Source organism: Acanthochromis polyacanthus, chromosome 14 (assembly GCF_021347895.1).
Source record: "Acanthochromis polyacanthus isolate Apoly-LR-REF ecotype Palm Island chromosome 14, KAUST_Apoly_ChrSc, whole genome shotgun sequence".
Taxonomy (NCBI): domain Eukaryota; kingdom Metazoa; phylum Chordata; class Actinopteri; family Pomacentridae; genus Acanthochromis; species Acanthochromis polyacanthus.
The window spans coordinates 24,438,202-24,463,144 of NC_067126.1; the positions used below are offsets into that span (position 1 = coordinate 24,438,202).

General features: G+C 39.7%; 1 protein-coding gene across 4 annotated transcripts in view; it reads left to right on the forward strand.

Moving 5' to 3' along the window:
- The window catches only part of lrp1bb (low density lipoprotein receptor-related protein 1Bb), a 270,427-nt gene that overhangs the window by 175,136 nt on the left and 70,348 nt on the right, over positions 1-24,943 (forward strand). For all 4 annotated transcript variants that reach the window (XM_051958593.1, XM_051958591.1, XM_051958592.1 and 1 more), the window contains 11 exons: positions 5,832-5,972; positions 6,083-6,208; positions 6,373-6,504; positions 13,618-13,752; positions 14,095-14,224; positions 15,603-15,729; positions 15,892-16,043; positions 16,474-16,598; positions 16,806-17,177; positions 20,016-20,205; positions 22,395-22,599. In XM_051958593.1, the coding sequence (XP_051814553.1) occupies positions 5,832-5,972; positions 6,083-6,208; positions 6,373-6,504; positions 13,618-13,752; positions 14,095-14,224; positions 15,603-15,729; positions 15,892-16,043; positions 16,474-16,598; positions 16,806-17,177; positions 20,016-20,205; positions 22,395-22,599 (1,835 nt within the window). The remainder of the gene's footprint in view (positions 1-5,831; positions 5,973-6,082; positions 6,209-6,372; positions 6,505-13,617; positions 13,753-14,094; positions 14,225-15,602; positions 15,730-15,891; positions 16,044-16,473; positions 16,599-16,805; positions 17,178-20,015; positions 20,206-22,394; positions 22,600-24,943) is intronic.

Below are 24,943 nucleotides of genomic sequence, written 5' to 3' on the forward strand. Positions count from 1 at the left end.
GGGCATTAGGTAATTAAAACACAACGCAACAATGACTCATGATCGATTTCCTCGCCCCTCTCATAATGAAAAGGGTGGGGGATGTTCATTACGTGTAGATTCTCGGTATCCATGCTAAATCCAATGTGTCACACCATCCATCAACCCATAGGTTCATTTAGAAACCCTGTGAAATATCAGGCACCATGCTGTGATGATGAAATCTTACTTGTACTTCACATCAAAACATGCATGTAGCTCACAGGGTTTGCTTCTACAAATCAATTTTTTTCCATCTCCTCATCTTTTTTTCCCTACATGCTCACAGGCTGACAATTAGTACCACTTTACACTGCCTTCTACCCGTGTAAAGTGGTACTTGGTGATCAGATCATCAAACGGTGTTTAGGTGGTGGCATGTGTCAAAGTAGGATCTATGAATGTCACGATCCAAAGTTTCCCAGCAGAAGATTGCACTGTCAGTCTGATCAATGTGATACATTTCACTCTGTAAGTGATTTTAATGTTGTGACTGATCGGTATACACTTCAGACAGGTAAGAAATCACATTTCAGTCATTTTACTCTTTAATGCCTTTTTTATTTTTATTTATTTTTTTGAACAGAAGACCAGAATTAGAAATTTAAATTGTCTCACTTCTGCACTGCTGCAATCTTGACAATTGGGAAGTCTCTCAGTGAGCTATGTGAATGCATTTTGCGTGCCAAGATTGGTAATGAGAAGAGAGAAACATACTGAGCAGACAGTTGTTGGTTGTGTGTGGGGGCCTGGCACAAATTGGGTTTTTTTGGGAGGGGGAGTTGGGGGTTTGAAAGAAAAATAAAATTTTAAAATATAAAATAAAACAGTGTTGCCCAACTGGTACTTTGTGTTCCTGAAGCATGTTATTAATCATGACAGGACTTCATTTCCTGTGTGGTGGGTATCTGTCAGCATGTACAGAGAGCATTAATTACAGAGTTACGGAATAACACAGTAGTGGTAAAATGGAATCCCAGGCTTTTGTTAGCTGTTAGCATTCTGCAACTGTAAGCCAGATCTTCTGGGTTCATTTTTATGAGCATCTCTTATGGTAAAGACTTTGACTATGGAGGAATGGACGTTGGAGACTTCATTACTGCATTTCACAAATGGGAGATAGAATGCAGGCTGACATAGACTAACGGCTTGGTTCCTGCACAGGAGCAGGTACAGCAAAACAGTGAAATGATGTCTGTGAGTCTCCATCAATCACAATTAATGGCATTTTGTTATGTTGAGAAAATTGAATGGCGGAATGAAAAGCACTGTACTGTAATATTATTGCATTTTGTTAAGCAGAGAAACTTTGCAGTGGCTCAACGTCAGCAACATAGATATCATATATTGTAAATATAGTGTTTAACAATCATAAGATCTGTTTAATTTTTCTTGTGGCATGGAATAGTTGTCTTCACTCACTTTTTGTATACTTGCTGATCTATCAGTGTTCGTATAAAGCATGCGATGTGGCTGAAGATGTCTTATTAAGTGTTAAAATACTATGGTTTAGTAAAGGTTTTCCACATATTTGCATGTTTTTCAAGCAAACTGGAGCAACTAAACACTTGGTATCATGCTCATCAACTGTTTTCTGTCAGACATTCAGTTGCTCATACCAAGATGCATCCCTCCTTTGCTATAGACCATTGAGCATAAATCTGTAAAAAACCTGTGGGGTCAGCTAAAAATTAGGCTGGAGGAAGACAGCACAACAGCAGCCAGACAAGTCATTTTCCACTCCTGAGCTTCTTTTGTTGTTGGCAAGTGGGGAGGCTCTTGGTGATGACCATTACAGAGAAATGTCTCTTCTGCAGATTCGGTTTCGTCTGCATGGTGTAAGATGCAATTAGGTGCATTTGCTGACGATTTACTCTGTTTACCGGAAATATTCTCCTTAGTCTCCTTACTCTGTCTTCTTGTCCTTCTTGTTCAACCATCTCCAATTAAATACTAATTAGAGTATGAACAAATGTGCATTGCAGCCGCCGTTTGGATTACAATACGGATTTACTGACAAATACATGTGCAATCTGCTTTGGCAGGCAAATAAACTGTAGGTGTCTTCAGATGAGGATAGTAATTAAGGCCTTGTGTGTGTAGTGACTTAACCAATCAACATTAATGAGCATATGTCTAGCCATGTTTCTGTTCTCTCTGTCGATCTGTGAAAGCCTCATTGATCAGTTGGTTGTGTTTGAAGTGGTTAAGGTTACTCCAAAGGACCATTACGTATAAACATCGAAAGATTATTTACTCGTGATGGATCTATAATTCCTTCAAAGGAGGATGTTAAAATGGACACACAGTGTCATCGTGTGGTGCTTCTGTTACTGTTTGCCTTTTCATTTTGTTTGCATGTCTCAGTGGTTGTCCATGTCGGTTCTGAAAATGTATAACGAAGGCACAAGGTCAACCCACTCCAGTCCTAAAGCTCTGTAATAATTAGATTGGCTTGAAGGAAAAGTACAACCTTCTGTTTGGAAGATGTGAGTGATCCATCAGTCTTGACTTGCCTGGAATCAAACTAGCAGTTGAGGTGGAAATTGAATATGATGCGCCACAAGCGAGCAATCACACCAAGCCAGTGGTCCCCACGGCATCAAATTAACACAGGGGGCAAAGCTAATCTCAGCTAGCATGCCCTCTAGGGTGTAATGTTTTGTAAACTGCATGTCGACTGTCATTCTCACTCATGGGATTTGTCTGATTTGTGGAAACAAGTGTCGCATTCCCTTTAAGGTTGGCATTCAGCCTAAAGCTATTAATTCAAGTAGGAATTGTTTCTTTGTATGTTTTGTATATCAATAATCAAATGGCAAAAGAAGAAAAGAATGTCCTTCTACCTTCTAGGTACTGAAATAAAATCTAAAGGACACATGCTGGAGCACTTTTGTGTAAATAAAAAATGAGTAGTTGAATTTCTTTACAGTGTATTGTCATGACTGCAAAATGATGTCTTTCTCATTTAGGAAAGGTTAGTTATATTCAAGAGGGTATTACACTGCACCAGGCTATGTGCAGGAACGGTGCAGCACAGAATTTTTTGAATTAGCACTGAACATAAAAGGAAATTTACTTGTAAGAGACGTCGCATTAAAAGAAGGAGCCCTTTAATGAATGGTTGCTGCTGCTGTTTAGCAGAGTAATTCCTCTGTGGAGGGTTTCTATGTTTCTCCTTGCTCTGAAGTCCACCACTGCGCCCAAAGCCAGGAGTTATGTTGCACTCACAGGTCGTTTTTTTTAAATTTAAATCACCTTAAAACTTACCTTTTTGCTTCTGCTTTGCCTGATTTTTTCAAAGTTTGTTCGTCTCTAATTTGTTGTTTTGTTCTTATTGCTGCTTTTTGGCTTTGGCTCTTGTCTTCTTTCATTTGAATGAACTCTAAAGCACTTTGGTCAGCAGTATAGTTATTAAATTTTCTCTACAAAATGAATAGCTTGATTGAATTCGACATGACTTGACTTTGGAAAAAAGATTTCTTTTCTTATCCTTGTGATTTGTCATGGAAGATGTTTCCTTATTATTGCCAAATTTGCCTCTATAAATATGAATTTGTCCCTATGCCATGCCTTCTCACAGTAATGGTCTATATTTTTTAGTTTTGACCCTGTCAAAAAGCACTAAAATCATGTCCATCTCTACCTCTTTTATAATTTTCGTTCAGTAAGAAGAGGGGACGGCTGATTCTTTTCCATTTTGCACTTCAGTTGGTTTTTAAAATTGAGAGTTCCTGTCATGTCCGCAGAGTCTGTGGCGAAGTACTTGAACTGCACATCACTGATTTCCGAGGACAAAGGTGACAATTGGTGGACAGTGTGGTGGGAGTGGGCTTAATGTGCTGGGGTCCGGAGCCTTTTGTGCATGTGCCTGTTTGCAAGGCCACACTCATCACTTATGCTCTTGATGGCAGCACTACATAAGCCTGGAGGGCTATGTTCACTGTCACACAGAGCCAGACAAGACAGCCACTCTGTTAGAGTAGAAGATAAAGCATCATGACGCACAGCAACTACAGTACATGTTCTGCATCGCTCGAGTACCAAGGGCATCTATTTGTAGACATGCTGGGGGAAAATCACAGTTATGCTTATTTCACTTCACACTGGAAACTCTTGTTTTTGTTGAAGTTCATGGAAAAGCTTTGGTGGAGTGAAAAACCTCTCCCAAACATCAAAGTAACTCTGATTTAAGGCTGCAAGATGCACACATCATCGGCAGCAAGTGGGCTGAGCAGGGAACAGGGTATCCCACTCTTTAATCTCAAATCAGCTCAGAGAATGCCTCAATTATTAAGGGGCTTTACGACATAAGAGTGCCAGCCTTGGGGGATTAGAGTGCAAGCTGAAGCACACCATTTGCACTTGGAATTGGTGATGAAGGGCGACATTTGATTGTGGTGTGCATATGTTTTGAAAGGCTTCTTTGCATCACAATGTGATTTTTCATACATCTGTCAGTGAAAGAGACAACATGTGGCAGTGTTACCAAAAAAAGTGCAACTGCATTTTGACTAAATATCCATCTGCAGACATGGGAAAAAAATGATTAGACCACCCTTGCTTTCTTCACTTTCTTTTCATTTTAATGCCTGGTACCACTAAAGGTATATTACCTGAAAAATACAATGAACCCAACAGAAAATGCAGCTGATTACTTAATACTTTATGTCCTATTTGACATGCTTAAGCTTCATTGTATTCCCAGAGTATATAAGAGGCCATTTCATATTATAAGCAGGCCTGCAAATGCAAAGACCTAGAGTGGTTTCCTGCTTACATTCAAGCCGTAGCACAACTCAGAAGTTGTCAGCTCTCACATAATGCCTAAAACAAAAGAATTATGTGAAACCACAAAGGCAGCCATTTTTGTACTCCTGGAAATTGACATGAGTGAGAGACAGGGAGTGAAAAAACTGAAGATCTCCAAGACAGCCATTCATTACACCAAGAAAAAACAAATTTCTAGCTGGTCGCGGCAGGAAACGTCTTTCTGCCCCACTAGATGACTTTGCACTCATCCATTCCTCTGTCAGGGATCATCGTCAGACCTCCAGGGACCTTAAAAATGAGTGGACACTGTCAAGAAATGTGACTTGTTTGGCAGTGACAGCTGGAAACTGACTTCTTGAAGCTGGTCTGAAGTCAAACTGGTTCCTCTTTGCTGGGGATCACAAGGATCTGGGTTTTTTTCAGTAGGGGTGGAACAGGACAAATGCACAGTAATTCTTGAACACAATCTTCTTCTGTCAACTGGAAAACTCTTTCCTGCCTCGAATGATTGCATTTCCCAACAAGACAATGCTCCTTGCCACACGACAAGGTCAGTTAAAACCTGGATGGAGAACATTGGAACCATGCCTTGGTGTGCTCAATCACCAGATCTAAATCCAATTGAAAACCTGTGAAAAATCATCAAACACAAAATGTAGATGAACCACAAGCCCAAAAAAGCAAATTTGTTTGAATTTGTGCAACAGGAATGGGCTAGAAGAACAGTATCAGAAGCCAAGATGCATGGCTGCAGTCATCAAAAACAATGGTTATGCCAATAAGTACTGACTTCTGTGTGTATCATGTGACTAAAATGGACAGAAATGAAAACATGAAAACGGTTAGATATCTGCTCTTATATTGAACTTTTGTGAGATATTTTGTTGTTATCATTATATTTGTCCAAGCAAATGTACCTTTAGTTGTACCAGGCATTAAAATGAACAAGAAACTGAAGAAAACTAGGGTGGTCTAATATTTTTCTTTCTTCCCACGACTGTATGGCCAGATTTTTAAGAAAATTTTACTACTGGTTGTAGGTGGCAAACTCTGGTGGGCAGATGACGAATCGGCACAGCTGGGAACGGTCACCAAGAGAGATGGACGGAACATGGTGATTCTCAGAAACAAGACGAGTGGGGTGGTTCACATGAAGGTATACGACAGGGAAGGTCAGAAAGGTAAGCGGGCTCCCACATATCAGCATGCAAACATACAGATAAACGCACAGAAGGACATGCACTACCTACTTATGGTACCTTACTGTTTGCTGCTTGTGCTTAACATTCAGGTAGAAATCCCTGCCAGGTGAACAACGGAGGATGCTCACAGCTCTGTTTCCCTACTTCAGAGAACACACGTAGCTGCTCCTGCACCGTTGGCTATAACTTGCGCAGCGATCGCATGTCATGTGAGGGTAAGATTTCCAGTTTACCTTGCGGCATTCAATACCCTCGATGGGAGGTTATGGCTCTATATATGTGTGTGAATAATATATATTTTCGTCAAAGGGCATTCATAATTTTTTCATGCTGAAATGTCTGTATTGGTGGTCTGATAGGTCCCTCTGTCATTCTGCAGGTGTTGACTCATTTCTAATGTATTCCATCCATGAGGGAATCCGGGGAATCGCTCTTGACCCAAATGACAACAGCGAAGCCCTCATGCCCATCACAGGAACACTGTTTGCTGTGGGAGTTGACTTCCATGCAGGTATGACACCATAAAAGAATTTTCTATGTTAAATTAGTGTTTGATATCGAGTATAAGACAGCTGAAATCCACTGAACCATGCGGAACTGTTCCACCTGACGTATCATTAAATGTACTCTTGCATGTTGTTTCTGTTTTAAATATACATGATATTGCAGGTAGGATGCTAAGTTTAATGTGGTCTTTGTATGTCTACATTAAAGAATGCATAGCAGCAGTCACTCTCCCAAGACTTTTTGTTCAAAAGGCCATATTCCCAGACCTTTTTCAACCCTTATACACATGAAACCAAAACGACGTTCCGTTACTTTGACTGAGCAGCAGCAGCAGCAGTGATCTCTGTGGCCTCAGGTAGTAATTACGCTACACTGATGCATTCAATTCTGATGGGCTTAATGTCTGAGTGGTGGAGGGCACTGGAACATTACCCAATGGCTCATGCAACTAAAACAAAATCATCATCTCAGTACACACCAGCAATTGCAGCGTCCACCCACATCAGGTCAGCATATGGCTAATCTGATTACTGTGACCACAAACATCTGAACTCGCAGCAGCTGTGTGCTAAAATGTAGTCAGGAGGTAGATTTCCACTGGCTTTGAGTCACGAGCCGCAGGGTTCTCACTATCAACTGCATATAAAAGATGGATGTAGCCTCCAGGCGTGAAAAGTGGACACCTGCAGTCTTTCTAGCAACCAGCAGTGTGGGTGACTCCTCTGGTTGCAAAAAGAACTCAGATTCTTAAGAAGTGTATGAGAAAAAGCTCTGCTTCTCACTTGATTTTTAATCCAAGTGAACACTTACCCAATACATCCATGATCTCAATCATTGGTGTAAAGACTTATTGAAAGTAGCATGGTGTTCACTTTGCAGATTTTAGTTCCATTTAGAGTAGATAAAAGGTAACGCACAAATGCTGATGCTCCATTTTACAATTTTTTTTTCAATGTATTTATCAAATACTGCATTGTAGAAAGATAAAGCTGGACTGTGAGGAAGTTTGTCTAACTTAGTTTTACCTATTCTTTCGCTGGACATTAATTTGCATTGTATCATTCACCCTCCTAACATTAGAATGTTGAATTGTAGCCTCAAACAACAGTGATAGAAAAATGTAATTTCTCCACCAAACTGCCACTTCAGTACAGTAACTAATAAAAGCAAGTGTTTGCAGCTGACAGCATCTCTGAAACCTGTTTTGAAACCGCTGTTACCATCATTATTGGACCGTGACCTGTTGACTTTTTGCCAATTTTATTTGTTTCATTTTTGTTGTACAGTGATTTTCAATCATCGCTTCAGCGAGTGGTGGCTTTTACACGTCACCTGGTATATCTGTTGAGGCCATCTTCATTTTTGTTCTTTTAATGTTTCATGATGGCTGCCAAACAACTACTTTGGAACCTTTGTTCATTTCTTTTTGCTTGGGGACATATTTGATGGTACGCACATGCGAAAAGTGATGGCCATAAAAAATAAAAACAGTTATGATTTGGTCGTCAAAATATGGTTGGTTTCGAAGATTTTTTTCTTTCTTTTTGAAAAGAAATGATTTTGTATGATATATACAGCAATTTACAGTCTGTGCACATGAAAGTTGCCAAGTTTGACTTTAAATGCTAATGCGGAAATAGAAAGCATCAGACATTTGACTTTCCTCATAGCTTTTTTTAATGGCAAGAAATGCATATGATTCTTCGCTATACTCTCAGTTGGATGACTCAAAGTGAAATTTCAAGATCCCTAAAGTGTCAGGGACATGAAATGCCATCAAGCTGTTCTCTAAGGGGCCTCAGAATGTCAAGTCAAAAACATGAAAGCGCTTTACTCCTATCAGCAGTATTTAACTAGGTAACTGTCACTCCATTTATTAGGTTACACCTTATAACACAATGCACCTATTTTCCCTTTCCATTACTTTCTTCTTTACAAGCCTGGGCTTCTGAATCTTAAAACAGTAAGGAAGAAGGAAAGATCTTTGTAATATTGTGCTTCATGCATTTTTTGAATAATGGTCTGTGAGCTTGTTGAGTGTGGCATAGATGAAAGAATAATAAGTTCACATTACAAGGGAACCTCGGCATGAATATCATCCAACTATTTCCTCACAAATCTCTAAACCAATCCCCATACAAAGCTGTGCCCAAGATATTGTACCAAAATGAAGGTGCCGTAACCCTGTAAGGCATGAATCCAATAGCTTATGCTGCCGTTTGTTACATTTGTGTTTCCTTTCGCATACTCTATATGATAAAAATGATCAATTTATTACGCCGACAAATGCTATGAATATACGATAGGCTATGTAGTGGGTTGCTGCTAAAGCATGATAACAAAAGCTGGTAACACCAACAATAACGATAAAAATGTTTTAAGGAGATTGCGTATGTACAGCCAATGCCAAGTACTTCCTCTGTGTTGACAGCTTATTTCTGGTTCTGAAGCCGTTTATCCTCAGGGCCAGGCTGCTCCACGTGGTTTACAACTGTCAAGTCCACCTCTCTTTCAGTTCAAACGACGCGAGGACAACTCAGGACTGTGGAAAAGACAGGGAAAACACATAGTTTCATCAAGAAGTATGAGAGAAAGATTGCCTCAACAAAAAACACAAAGAAAGAAAAGCTTGATAAGGTATGTGGTGTCTGCGACGATAGTGGGCACAACAACAAAATCTTTTTCTGTAGAAAGTTCAAAAGACTTAAGCTACCTGAAAAGAAAGCTGTGTTGGGAAAGCTGGGAGCATGCAGAAAATGTCTTGGATGCCATGATGAGGATGGATACTGCAGAGACACATTCCTATGCAGAAACAAAGACTGTAAAAGGGGAGGCGGTGCCCCAGACCACCATTTCTTTCTCTGCCCAAAAGGAAAAGTCAAAAGAGGTGAAGAGAAAAGAAGTGGAAAATACAACAAAAGTGAGAGCACACTGACGGAGGAACAAGAGCAGATCTTGTCTGAACTTATCAAAGAAATGGCAGATGCTTGAATTCACCACGATGGACCTGTTTGGCTCTTATGAAGTTAAAGATGAGGTCAAGAAGAGAACTAGACTCAAAGTATGGGGGATCATCTTCTGCTGCGTGGCTTCCCGAGCCATACACACTGAAGCGGTGAGTGACATGTCATTAGAAGGATTCCTGCTAGCTTATCAAAGATTAACTTCAGTGAGAGGACACCCAAGGAAACTGTGGTCAGACCCAGGCACTAACTTTGTAGGAGCCAACCCTGCTCTGGAGCAGCTTCATAAGTTCCTTGACCGGCTAAACAAGTCTGAACTTGAAGAAACAGCTGCCAAACATGGAACAGAATGGTCTTGGAAGATCCACCCTGCAGACTCTCCTCATTGGAATGGTGCAGCAGAGGCAGCTGTTAAAGTAGTGAAGCGGGCATTAAGCAACCTTGGTGGAGATGGTGTTTTCTCATGGGGAGAATTCCAAACATTCCTCTTCATGGCAGCCAACTTTGCAAATGAGAGATCCATTGATGCAAGAACTCAAAGCAGAGAAGACTGTATAGAATACATCACCCCTAATTCTCTGCTTTTAGGACGGGCAAGTCTAAAGGGAGACCCTGGAGATTTCCAGTTTGATGACAACCCTTAAAAAAGCCTTCAAAGTATTCAAGCGGAGGTAAACAAATTCTGGAAGAAGTGGAGCCAATTGGCTGGACCTAATCTGTTCATAAGGAATAAAAGGCACACCAAACATCGAAACGTTGCTGTTGGAGATGTGGTCTGGTTGACTGACCAAAACGCCTTGAGAGGACAGTACAAGCTAGCTAGAGTGGTCAGCGTTAATGCTGACAGCAAAGGCATCGTGAGAGATGTGCTTGTGAAGACTTTTCCCAGCTATCCTGTTCCCATCACAAAGCCAAATGACAAAGAAGGGCTCACAAAGGAAAAGGTGAAAGAACCAAGAGGCTTCAGAAGAAAATCCCAGCCACAGTTCTTCATAGAGATGTCAGACGCCTTGTCATTTTACTTCCCACTGAAGAACAACAAGAGGTGTAAAGGACTTGTGTGACCTCGCTGGGTTTGGGAAAACCAGGAGGTCGAGTGGGAGGTGTTGAGTTGAATCCGAGGACATGGGTCTAAAAACTACACTTTCCAGAATGCACTAGAAGCAGAGAAGAGGTGCTGATCAGTGATCACTGATTTAGAGCACCTGGGAAGGACTGGGGGAAGCTCAGTCATTCAGACAGTCTTCAGAAGAGAAAGAAGCATGGAAGGAGAAAGGAGATCCAAGTCAACTCATGGATTCAGTCCAAAGATGCCAATGGTTAGTTAAATGTTTGTTTGCTTTCTTGGGGGTTTAAGGTGTTGATATGGTCAAGTTTGTCTTGACTGGTGTGTGATTGGTTGGTGAAGGCACTGTAGCATTTGATTTTATGTTAAGAGAGTTTGAATTAAGATATTTCATTTTTAGTTTAAAGCAAAAACATGGAGTATGTGCTCTGTTAAATGTTAAACTTCTAAACTTTACTAAAATGTTGATTTGTTATTTGATTTAAAAGGCTTAAAATGTGGCATTTGATAGAAATTAGATTATTCTTATTTGCTTTTTCATTTAAATGGTTAATATGTGAAATTTTGGTTCTGTGTTTAATGGTGTTGATTTTTTTCTGTCCTTAAAGGTTTACAACCTATTGCCATTGGAAAAATACGACCAACCAACTAAAGGAAAAATAAAAGTTTCTGTTTGAAACTGGAATTGAGTTGTCCTCGCGTCCTTTGAAGGGAAAGAAAGATTGGACTTCACAATACGCGTTTATATATAAGCTTTGGAAGCAAATTATTTTTAGAAAACAGATAAAAATTACATGTTTGGGTAATTCAACATGTATTCTATGTTTTGTTTTTTGTTTTTTTATGCAGGCTTATAAAAATGGTGGTATGGGATGGTAGGAGGAGTACATTTGCACAAGGCATCACTGAAACTGATTTATTATTACCAACCAATTGGATCTTGTAGAGGCTGAGAACTCTACAAGGGACTATTATCTACTGAATAATGTCTCCTAAAAGCAGAAAACAATACCAGGGCATGGTGCAAAACCGAGTCTGAGGATATATTGACATTATTGTTCAATGCAGTGAATAGCACAGATGGAATTCCGTTGGCTTTTTAGAGTGTCTCATTGAAAGTCTCACCAGTTGATGACTCAGCAGATAAAACAAACATTAAGCCAAAGATATTGGCATGGCAACTGGAGGTCATTGTGTTTTAGTCATTGTTGATCAAACTTTTGTCCGAACTCACCAACTGGTGGAATAATACACATGAAATTTGGTACGCATGCAACTGGTGACCAGAGGATGAACCGCAATGATTTAATTATGACTCCAGCACCACCAGCAAGTCTAGATTTTGGCTTATCCTGTGAAGTATCCTAACAAAAGATGGATACAGACAAAATTTAGTACAGATATTCTTGGCTTCCAGAAAATGATACAAAAAGGATGTATTTTGCATATAAATTCACATTCCTGCTTCCCAGCTGAATTGCTTTTGAAGTATTTATTGATGTGGTGCATATCACATGAAACTGCATTGCTTGACCTTTCCAACAATGCTAGTTGCTTGTGTGGAGATGAGAAGTTAATATCATATTAAAAGTAAGAGCAGAGCCTGAGCTTTGTATGTATGCCTGTTGTATTTGTACATACCGAAGTAATAATGTTAAGGTCAAACCTCTGTAAAGTAAAATCTTTGCTAATTTCGTCACCCATTTTCACACTCCGGTCCCCGTCATCTTGGAACATAGACTGCTGCCTTTCCAGATAAACAGCATAACTTACCATCCATTCTTTTATTAGTTGCTTCTGTTTTCTTCAAAATATTATCCACTTTTGAAATTGTAGCAAACTTCTGCATCGTCTCCTTCACTGGACTGAAGTTACATCCACTTTTTTAGGAAACATTACCTCAACTCAATGGGGTAATTTTGTTTTCTTTTTTAAAAATTGTTGCAGTGAATAAAAGCATTACAGTTACAAGTCAAGCATGTGTCAGCAGTAGTGATCCTAGACTCTAGGGTGCCTAAAGCAAAATGGGAGATGTGTCATGAATAATATTTATTTCCAGTAGACACTGAGCACATATTTTTCACAGTCATACAGTATCCCATCATCATAGTACTGATTTTTGCCAGACTCTGGAAAGTTTCCCCAACACAGTTATTGTTATATAGCCCTAAACTCTTAAAGTTAAGTAATGTTGCTTTGTGGCACATGATTATTGTATTGCCTCTATCCACCACAAATGGTACACATTCACACAAGTCCTATATTTTACTTCATTTGCTTGTATATAGATGCTTTCCATTTCAGACAAGGTCAAGAGAGTGCATGAAAACGAGAGCAAGTAGTATTCGTGTGTAACATCAAATGTCATTAGCAATCCTGAACTGTGACCACAGCTTTTAGCAAAGACAAAAATGCTAAATCCAGGATATAGACATCCCCAAAGCACAGAAAAAGATTGACAGCGGTCCTCATCTGTAGTACTTTAGGATGTGAACATGCAAATATATTATTACTAAGCTCAAGAGAAGCACATTCTAGCTCTCACATATCATTTTCATGTCATTAATGAAGTCAGGTAGCCAGAGGGAAATGGTTGAAAGCCCCAGAGCTGTATTGTCATGTCATCTACAGCAAGGACTAGAAAGTGCAATTAAATGTATGACACCATTTAATCCCTTTAACAGCCTGTACAGAACCAAACTGACAGTAGAAGATGTACTTGAAGACTGCTATAAAGAAAATTACATACTACTTTATATGCTTATGTAATAGGGCTGTAAAAGCATAAAGGGTCCATAACAGTTTTATCAACACCATGTTTTGCATGAAGCAATATACTACCCTGTAAAATTTGGCCCGTGACTGCATTTCCTGTCCAAGCCCTGTATGTCAACAAAGAGCTGTGCCTGAACTGTGGGTATTTTCGCCATCATGCTTTATAGCAGCACACAACATCTGGTGAAATGGACCGTGCTGCAGTAAAATGTGGTTTCATGAGCTGCTTTGTTTGAGGGCATAAATACTTTTGTGGCAGTCGCATTCATCATCCCATTTTCTCTCATCATTAACTGTATGGTGTATTTTGCAGGAAATGACACTGTGTACTGGACAGATATGGGACTGAACCGAATATCCCGTGCCAAACGTGATCAGACCTGGAGGGAGGACATCATTACTACCGGCATCAGTCGAGTGGAAGGCATCGCTGTTGACTGGATTGCTGGTTAGTATTGTGGCTCCCCAGGCCCTGAAGTTATTACCACAGGCTATCCAGTTGCTATTGATTGTTGAAAATTCTCACTTTAGGTGCAATGCCTCTAGTTATGGCATTGAGTAGATGTCTTTGTTCTGATCTGGACTGCCAAAATACATTACACCTTTGTGGAAAAGTTGGGTATCCTCTGTAAAAAGTAAAATCTGTCACAGCTCAACTGAATGTGCAAAGTTGGTTTTAATATACAGTATTTGTACGTTCATGATGAAACTTCTTGTGTATCTTGTACCCTGGAGGATCAATAAACCACGGCTGTATTTACCCACCCTGCTATTGCTTCTTTCTACACAGGCAACCTATATTGGACAGACCATGGTTTCAATCTAATAGAAATCTCCCGTCTGAATGGTGCATACCGCTCTGTGGTCATATCTGAAGGACTTGATCAGCCTCGGGCCATTGCTGTACATCCACAGAAGGGGTAGGAAATGTCTTTCCTTGTATTTTTGTTTTTATTCTCACCACATCGATGTAGTGTTTTTTGTAGTCTGCAGCATTCTTTAGATTTAAAAAGCATTTACCATAGAAGGAAGGCATGTTTGATGCATTTTTTTGATGGAACCTTTATGTAACGATTGTCCTACAAAATCCAAAACAGGTAATTGCCCTATTGACCAATATCATCACTCCCTAAGCACTTTAGTAGTACTCCTGCTTATTCATGCAATTAGCCAACTAGTCAATCATGTGGCAGCAGTGAAACCCATAAAAAATTTCTGATGTAAGTCAAGCGCATCAGTTGAGTTCACATCAAACATCAGATGGGAAAAATGTGATGTCAGTGACTTTGATTATTGACAGGCTGAGTTCAGTATTTCTGATGCTAAGGAACCTTGATCAAAAGATAGGTCAGAGGGAAATAGCCAGACTGGTTGGAGCTGACAGAAAGATTAGTTACTCTAACTGCTCTTTAGAACTGTGATGAGTTGAAAAGTATGGCTACTTCCAGCAGGATAATCAATCCACAAAGCTATGGAGAGAATTTTGTTTCCTTATTATTCAATCAATCAAAAAAGGTTTTGTAACCAAAAAAGAGAGTTGAGACCAAAAAACATAAAGTTGCAATCAAAAAATAAAAGATCAATCAAATAGAATAGATCTGAGACCAAAAAATTTAAGTGGCAACCCCCCCAAAAAATGTTGAGATCAAAACAGAACAGGTTGCAAATGAAAATATAATACGGTAATTTGAGAACATATTGACTTAACTTCAATCAAAACTAATATTTTTTGCTTGCAAGTTCAAAAGTTTTGGTTGCGAATTCTAAAGTTTTGTTTGTGAATCTGGCTGAACCAAATGGGCGGGGCCAACACTGGTGGAAGAGACAAGAGTTCCTATTGGTCGGTTTGACCTTGCTCCACTGCCAGTCATCGCCGCTCCCCTCTGTGCTGTTGCAAATTATTCTATTTGATTGATCTTTTATTTTTTGATTGCAACTTTATGTTTTTTAGTCTCAACTCTCTTTTTGGTTACAAAACCTTTTTTGATTGATTGAATAATAAAGAAACAAAATTCTCTCCATACAAAGCAAGTCGCGTAAGGTTTCAGTAACATGACAATGACTTCATTGTACCTTAAAATTTCCAGCGCTCACTGTTTGCTTACTGCTACTGTCATCTAAGAAGGTTTACAGTAGTGTTCAATTATAAAACGCCTGAACTCAATCACATCTGCAATAACAGTAGAAAAAGTATTTAAGAGTAATTATTGATGAGAATTTTTATTAAGAAGAAACAGTGGCTGACAAAATGAGGCTTGTCAACTTCACACTGTATTTTTGCATTGTTATGTTGAACAGATATCTCTTCTGGACTGAATGGGGTCAGAATCCCTGCATTGGCCGCTCCCGCCTGGATGGTTCAGACCAGGTTACGTTGGTTAACTCAGGCATCATGTGGCCCAATGGAATTTCCATAGACTATGAGGTATGGTTGCACTCTGATGCACAAACAGTGTCTTCAAAATCATCCAACACCACTCCACTTCCATATATTGCACCTCCTACCTCATCTTACTCTTTTGTGGCTGAAATATGACTATGCCTAAGAGGCTCAGTTTATGATATGAATTTTAAAATTACCTTCCAGGAAAATACATTATATTGGTGCGACGCTCGCACAGATAAGATCGAGAGGATCAACCTTGAGACAGGTGAGAGCCGGGAGATTGTACTGTCAGTGGCCAACGTAGACCTCTTCTCAGTGGCTGTGTTTGGGCCTTACATCTACTGGTCTGACAGGTAATTTATTATGTTCTTAAATGCATACATAAGCATTGGCCTGCAAAGCCTGTATAGTAACCTGACATTACCCATTTCCTTTAAAGATCCTATTTGAAAATACAGCACATGAGACCTTTTTAGGAAAAACGAAGAACAGTATTCCCTCTTAGTGATAGTCACTATGTATGTCTTCTAAATACTCCAGACAAAATTTAGGATATAACAATGGAAAGGAGCTTTATTGTGTTTCTTATCTGCAACAACTTCAGCTGTGTCACGCCTGGATGACTGCAGTCTTGGATTTTGCATTAGTATTGTCAGATAAAATTATTACTCCCAGCAGTATCTGTGTCTGACTTTGTCCCTGCCTCAGTCAGAAGTCACAATACGGTGTTCTTTGAAACTTGAACCACTTTTTTTTGCCCTCCTTTCTCCTGATGCTATTCAGGGCTCACTCCAACGGTTCAATCCGTCGGGGCTTCAAGACTGACACTAGTGAGGCCGTGACCATGAGGAGTGGTCTAGGGGTCAATCTGAAGGATGTGACAGTCTTCAACAGAGGCAGAGAAAAAGGTAGATATTTCACCTTTACAGTTTAAACCGTGACTTTTCCTACTGTAGTTACACCTTTGGTAAATTTTTAAAGACTATCATGATGTGACGCTGCTACGCTGCTTTTATGACTTTCAACTGCCATGTGTAGTCAGGTGAATTTAAACATGATTGCACAGAGCAGAAACTGAAGCAGACCAGTAACTGAACATGTGTTGTGTTGTGAAGGCACCAACCCCTGTGCCAGGAGTAATGGAGGCTGCCAGCAGCTGTGCTTTCACCTGGGCAGTGGTCGCCGGACCTGCTCCTGCGCCCATGGCCGCTTGGCAGAGGATGGCTTTGCCTGTGAGCGCTATGAAGGTTACCTACTCTACTCTGAAAGGACCATACTGAAAAGCATCCACCTTTCGGACGAAAATGACCTCAACTCCCCTCTCCAGCCTTTCGAAAATCCTGCTTTTTTCAAGAACATCATAGCACTGGCTTTTGACTACGGTCCGAAGATAGGTGGGACCAACCGCATCTTTTTTAGTGATGTCCACTTTGGAAATATCCAGATTATTAATGACGACTGGACGGGAAGAACTATTTTTGCAGAAAGTAAGTGCATTTCATGTTACCACAATGCTTCTACATTATTTGTGTGTTGTTATGTAATAAAACTGCTGTGGGAGCTCACAGATGCCTCACTGCAAATATTCACTAACAGACATACACTTCTTATGTCAATTTCAAGACCTTTACATCCCCTGCAGTATGAGCGCTGTGTGGTTCAGCACAGTGTGCAATAGGATTAATGATATTTGATACACAATGTCGACACTTGCTGTGTTTCAGATGTTTTCACTCCTGTGTTTGCCTGTCATAAAGAAGATATACTTCCATTTTAATAAATGCATGGCCTTGCAACACTCACGTTTCACTTGCGATTATGCACATAACTGCATATATTTACACTCTTCCTAAGTCTAATTTATTCTGACTTATGTGTAACTGTATTGACTGTGTAGGGGTGTGAGCTCTACCATCTTACATCTAGTACAGTGAAACTCTCACTGACCGAATGTATTTTAAACATTGTTCATGATAAAATAGACACAAAGCTTTAAAAACATCCACCTTAAATCATGTCAAATGTGACATTATCTCTTTCGTTCTTTTATTTATTTTTTATCCTTTAACTCCTTTAAAAAGTGTAGTACCTATGTTTGAAAGTTTCCTGCTCACTGACTGCCACAAACTGAATGAGGACTGTTCCTGCTCTGCTACTCAGTAGAGCTCAGTCAGTCCTGTCTTGATAAGCATGACTGGAGTCAGATGAACAGCAAAAGTCTCTGTTCTGCACGGCTAGCATCCTCAGCCATTCTGTGAAGTTTCCACTGGGAGCAGAGCTCAGCAGCTTCCCACCTCCTCCTCACACTGGGAGACTGGCTGAGTGTTACTGATCCACTCTCACCCATCCGCCGACCCATCCTCGACCCCCCGCTGAGGGAGCTTTCTGCTTATTAATTTATCTTCTAGAAATGAACAAGCGTTATCAAGAACCATCTGTCAGGATTTGTAAGTGTCCTTCACACCTAAGCACTTGTGAAGTGCAAAACGAAAGTGGTGCAAAGAAATCACTTGAGTGCAGTTTAACTTTCTTAATCCGTAACACACACTGGATAATTGTTTGTATGGGCATACATTTCATGAAACTGTCAGAATATTGTGACCTTCCTTGTTTTTAATTAGGTTAATAAAAGCAGCACAATCATGAGGTCTGTGCTGAGTTTGGTGGAATCAACAGCTTTAGGCAGCATCTGACCCTTTACTGTATTTAAAATCAAGATCGTCTTTTCTTTTCTTCTTAAAGTTTCTGCCTGAATCCTGTCATTGAGGAAAGGTGAAGATGTTAATCATCCATATTTCTCTAATTAAACTCTGTGTCCCCCATTAATTACTCCCTTGCCTGGCCAACAATTTGTGAGAAACTCCAAGCTGCCAGACGGCTTTTATTGCAAACTATTAATTAGCAGTCGGCTGACTCAGGTAGAGTCTTAAGTATTCTAGGGTATGGTTTATGGCTTCTTAGATACGGGGTTACAGCCAAATTATCTAACGCTGGCCACATGTTCACCATTCTGACAAATTACAAACTGTACTGACAGATGAATGTGTGTGCAAAAATGCTCAGGGTGCAAAATCGGATCAGATTTCTCAAATGTTTGGGCACAGATGTTTTGTGAATATTAAGAGATTATTACATTTAAATCTACACTTGATTATTCAAATTTTTTTGTTGTATTGATGTTATCAGTGCTGGTAGTTTTGTTGAAGGTAGAGGAGAGATTCTTTGGCCTCAAATTCCAGTTATGCTGTTATGAAAGGCAACGTCTAGTTTCATCATAGAAAATGACAAATATGTTGACAAGGTGTGTGTGTGTATATACACTACCAGAAATAATACGATGGTAATAACGTCCACACACATCCTCTCATAGTCTATGGGGAGCAGTAGTCATATTCGTGTAAGGGCACATGTCATCTCAGCAATTCAGTCATTCTGACCCTTCTTGGCCTGATTCATACGGAATATTGAAAGTCGTATTCACTAGGTAATTTATGAATCCACAGAAACAAAAAATAAAAAACAAACCTAAAACAGAGTCGAAAAATAACAGTAATAAAACATGAATATGGCCAGATTTTCAGTCCGTGATCGTTGTCTCTCTCTTGAGGTTCCTTCCCTGTCACTCATATTCATGCAATAACATGAGGGGCTGCAAAGGCCTTTTCATATTCTGTGTTTAGGAAATTGGCTCACGATGAAAACATATTCAGTTCCTGAGTGACTGCTGCATCAACAAATAGCTGTCTGTCCAGTGTAGTGAGGCATGAAGTTATTTCCCTGTCAATCACCAAGGAAGCACAATCCCAATTCTAACACAATTGCATCCTGCCATCTGTTACAAGCAAAGTCAATATTTTTTACCTAAATATACATGACAGACAACTTGGAGGAATTTAGGAGTCCCAGATGATAGCGGCAGAAACCTGAAAATTAGAAATCAACAGTACACAAAAAAAAAAAAAAAATCCAAGAACTTCATGAACCCCAAACCTAAAACTGTGAAAGAGAGAAATATTCTTTTTCTCATGTTGCATTTTATTCAGAAATTTTAGTTAGTTGCTTTTTCAGGAATTCAATCATTTCTCTTGTGTATCCATTCCTTTTTTTGTCACTTAACGAAGGATAGACTCCCATTGTTTGCCGCCATAACTTGCAATGTAGACAAAAAAGACAAATCTATTTTCCACATTAAGTTCTTGTCAGAAGCAGCCTCAAACACAAGTGTCCCCCAGGCTTCTATGTGTTTTCGTTGTACTGGGCTTTTTTGTGTGTCAGAATTACTTAGTTGGAACGTGAGCAGTAATCTAATGTGCCTGTTCTGCTAGATGTGGGTTCAGTGGAGGGTTTGGCTTACCATCGGGCCTGGGACACCTTGTACTGGACCAGCTCCACTACATCCACCATCACCAGACAAACAGTGGACCAGACACGAGCGGGCGCCTTCAGCAGGCAGGCCGTGGTCACTCTTTCAGAAGAGGATCATCCACACGTCCTGGCCCTGGATGAGTGTCAAAAGTCAGTAGCTTGTGTTTTTCTTCAAATATGCACTCTTACACGCTTTCTCCGAATTACTCTATCAGTCAGCTGATACTGTGACTCCCAGCATTTTAATTTAGGGGTTGATATACACACAGCTACTCTCATTTTATCACCATCAAAATTTATCGCTGTGAAGCATCGCATTAGTTTTGTTCGTTACGCTGATGATGCCATTCTCTACATATCTTTTAATCCACGTAATTCTGCTTAGTGTCAAAGTGAATAAAGAATACTGCGGTTCTATTTCATGCTTCAAGAGAATATATAGCAACCTAAAATAAATGTATTGCAAAGGATATGCCATTTTTCCTCTCTAAGATACACCGCTTGTGCGTGCTTTTTTGCAAATAGGCTTGACCACTGTAATTCGCTGCTCTCAGGTTTTCCCAGAAAGTCTATAAATAAATTACACTTAATACAGAAGGTTGTTGCCAGAGTTTTAACTGGATCACATTACTGCTGTTTTAAAATCCATACACTGGCCTCCTGTTAGCTGCAGGACAAATTTTAAGATCCTCGCACTTGTCTATAAATCTATTCACGGACTATATTTTTGATGTGCTGCCAAGATATGGTCGGGGTGGAGCTCTCAAAATCACAGATTGACTAATGCTCACTGTAGCAAAAATGCAGACAAATGGAATACTTTTCTTTTAAATCTGTGGGGAGAAATTCAGTTGAGGCATTTCAGTATGTGCTACCTCTCTATTTAGTGTTCTTTCTACTTGGAGTGTAAAAATGATTTCACTCCAATTTCATTATAATTTAGTCTTGATACTTTTCGCAAATAGTGTTCAGTTTCTCTCCATTTGCATGTGTGTATGTGAAATTTTTAACGTTTCTGTAAAATCTCATCCCATGTGTAAATTTAGATGGAGTTGTTTTTTAAGGTTTTTGTTTTGCACCCAGGCCCGAGTATGAGTCATTGCTTTTCAACTGTAATTTTGATCAATTTCTAACAAGGATCCATTTTTTGGAGATAATGTTTTGCATCTTGCTGTAGGTTACACTGAGCATTTTGACTTTTCAGGTCCAACTGTTTTGATCTATTGTGAGCAGCAGATATCGTACCTGATTTTAGACGTTTCACTTGTTCTAAAAGAAATAATAAAAAAGCTTCAGGGAAAAGTGTCTTGTGATGCTCAAAATGTAACACATCAGTATTCCTTTTACAACTAGCTCCGACTGCATTTAAAAGCTGTGTTTCCATGAATATAAAAAAATGTAAGTGTGAGCACTGTGAAAAGAGTGAGTGTCTTGCTCTCCTGTTATACTAACTAAATTAATTTCTTGACCTCAGACTATCCTTGGTTGGCAGTTTGGCACCATATCCATCCCACTCCAGAACCGCTGTCTGATAATTAGAATTCAAACTCAAGTGATTAATTAGTAGCCCCTGGTTGTGACTTCTGACCTGAATCTTTATTATCTCACTAGAGTGGACTTCTGTGACTTCATTACATTATGAAGTCGGAGCTCAGGGTTTGAAAAACTTTATGCGATTTGAAAATGTATTCAGCTCTGTTTTTCCCAGTGATTTGTCTGCATAGCTACAGATTTAAAATGTGCACAGTCCATCTTGCAAATCCCACATAAACTAAGATACAAATCTTTTATTTACTCGGCTGGTATTATCTGTTTTTCATATTCTCACACAGAAGAATATGCATAAATGACCTTTATCTCACAACCTATGATGCTAATCCGTATTATCTAATTGAAACAGAGCTACACTTTATCAGTGATAAACTCCTTCAGGGCAAAAACAAGGAAGCCGACGATGTTTTGGCAGCTATGGGATACTGTTGATAATTGACTGACATGACTGCACAAACCTCGAGTAGTTTAATACAGTGAATAATACTTTCAGTTGTGTGGGTTTTGCCTGCATGGGAGAGAATTCTCTGCATCATGTCAATACAGCTGCTCGAACAAAAAGCCTTTTCCAGACTACACGTTCATTTATTTTGTAGTTCTTGCTGAAGTGGGAATTTGTAGGAGTACGAAGGTGAATTAATGCAACTTTTGAAGATGGAAATCAGTCCCTGTTGATGCCTGTGCATTAAATCTAAGTCACTGGCAGTTGATAAATGATGAAAGAAAATACGACATTCTGCTCACTAAGATTTCTGTGTTTGGTTTGGCCGTCCATGACACATTTTCAGCCTGATGTTTTGGACCAACTGGAATGAGCAGAAGCCCAGCATCATGAGATCCACCTTGGCTGGCAAGAATATGAGGATTGTCATCAGTACTGACATCTTGACGCCTAATGGACTGACTATTGACCACAAAGCAGAAAAGCTCTACTTTTCAGATGGAAGCCTTGGCAAGATTGAGAGATGTGACTACGATGGTTCCAGCAGATATGTGAGTATGAAAAGAATGAGCCCCAAAGTACAAGATATTGATTGTGGGTTTTTTTTTCCCCTCTGGGCAAAAATGTCATAAAACATATATGAATATTTCTATCGCCATCCAAATATGCCACTGGACACTGTTTCAGTCAAAATTGCGCATTTTTCTCACACCACCTTTGAAATTCAGATGTTTTAAACAAAGAGGACTCAGTGGTGCAATAGCAAATTTCTAGTTTCCCACAGCACAATCATTTCATTTCTCTAACCCTGCCGGTTGGGTGTTTTGTTGACCTGCTGTGCCACACAGTGTGGAGAGAAACAAAAGATTTTAATTTTAAAGACCCCCTCTGATGAAAATTATGCTTTTTAGTTTTTACTTTGTTATCCATTTGGTGTTTTCTTTCATGCTGGAAAACACGTCAAAAGCAAAATAGGCAGTCACTGCCATGGCTGAGCATGTCTCAAAAACACAAATTTAGACTGTCGGAGCTTCATATGTAAAACAAAAAACAACAAAAAACAACCGAAGAAACCAATTCTGTCAACTTACAGGATAACTTTTCTGTTGCAATATAACAATTAAGCAGGCAAGTATTTCTTTACCAGACTGTACCAAATATTTATTCCATGGAATACACTGAAATCTAAATTAAACTTAAAGCTATTTAAAAAATGAAGAAATGTAGCATGAAAAATGGAGGTCAGATTTGTAATTCAGTTGCGTGTTGCAGACTGTGCAGTGTTGTGGTGGTTAGCGCTTTCGCCTTGCAGCTAGAAGATCCCTGGTTCGTGTCCCAGCTTTCCTGGGATCTTTCTGCATGGAGTTTGCATGTTCTCCCTGTGCATGCATGGGTTTTCTCCGGGTACTCCAGGTTGCTCCCGCAGTCAAAAATATGCTGGGGTTAACTGACTATTCTAAATTGCCCGTAGGCGTGAATTTGAGTGCGATTGTTTGTATATGTAGCCCTGCAACGGACTGATGACCCGTCCAGTGTGTCCTCTGCCTTCACCTGAAGTCTCCTGGGATTGGCTCCAGCCCCACTGCTTGTTGCAGAATATTTGGCCTGCTTTTTTCATATTTTTGATCAGTGCAGGCTTAGGCAACAGAGTAACCGCTGAAGAAAACCTTCAGGATATATCATGATGGACAGAAACATAATCCTATATTAAGTGGGATGAAAGTGTTGAATATAATTGACCATAATTGTCACTGTCTCTAACATGCTTGCCTATACTGTAATCTTTCTGAGCCCTTCCTGTATTCAGAAACAACACAGGTGTACCAGATGCAGCTGTCTATGGAAATGTACAACTGCATTTGGCATAAGGGACATATTATTGGACAGAATTTCAAATAATTATTTTTTGATTCTAAAATCTAAGTTTATTTCCCTTTCTCCTGTTTAATATCCAACTAACTCATCTCCTGGAACAACATCCTCTGTACAGTGGGTGGGATTTGAATTACCTCTTGAATGTTGTTGTTTTTTTTTTTCTTTCTACATCTCCAAGGGTGCAGATGGTTTCCTTAATCATGAAAGTCATTCTTTGCTAATGTAAATAAAACACAGAGAGGGGACTTCACATTTTGTCTATAAAGGTGGCATGCATAATTTATAACATCCTAACTGGGGCATACCAGCTGTGTCCGAGGTGTACGGAGGATTACAGTACTGGATGGCCTTTTTTTTTTTTTTTTCTGTGGATTTCAGTTTTCACTTGACATGACCTCTGTAGCTCTGCACCTTGGCCCATCTCAATTAGTCACCCATATGTTTGATGAGCCGGGTCACTAGGCTCAGAAAGCCTTCACCTTTGCGTCCCAACCTGCCCTTACTGCAGCCTAGTCATGCTAATGAAGGCTTTGCAGTAAGACTGCTCTGGGTGCAGATTCTCCATTCCAATTAAAATGTGTAAATTAAACAGAGATAGCTGACTGTCAAATCCTGCACTTACCCCAACTGTATTTGTTGAAATCTTAATGCATCTATTGTATACAAAAAGCCTACTGGGGCGATGGACGCTTAAGTCGCCTTTGTCAGTTTAAGATATTTTTTCTTTTTTCAATTTGGCACTGATGTGTGGAAACCAGCAATGGCTGCAGGATTTCATTTTGAGATCATTAAAAGCATCTGTAAAGCATCAAATTTGTAAAGAGTTATACGAATGTAAACTTTGATGCTAGTGGAGTATCCTTGAGGGCTCAGCTACTCTTGTTCACTGCAGCAGCACCATTATATGCTGACAGTGTTGTTGGCGAGAAGAACAAGAGCTGTTATGGCTCTCTCCGCCGTGCCATTTTGCGAGTGGAGACCCCTGTCATTAATGAAGTCGGTGCTTCACAAAGGCCAGTG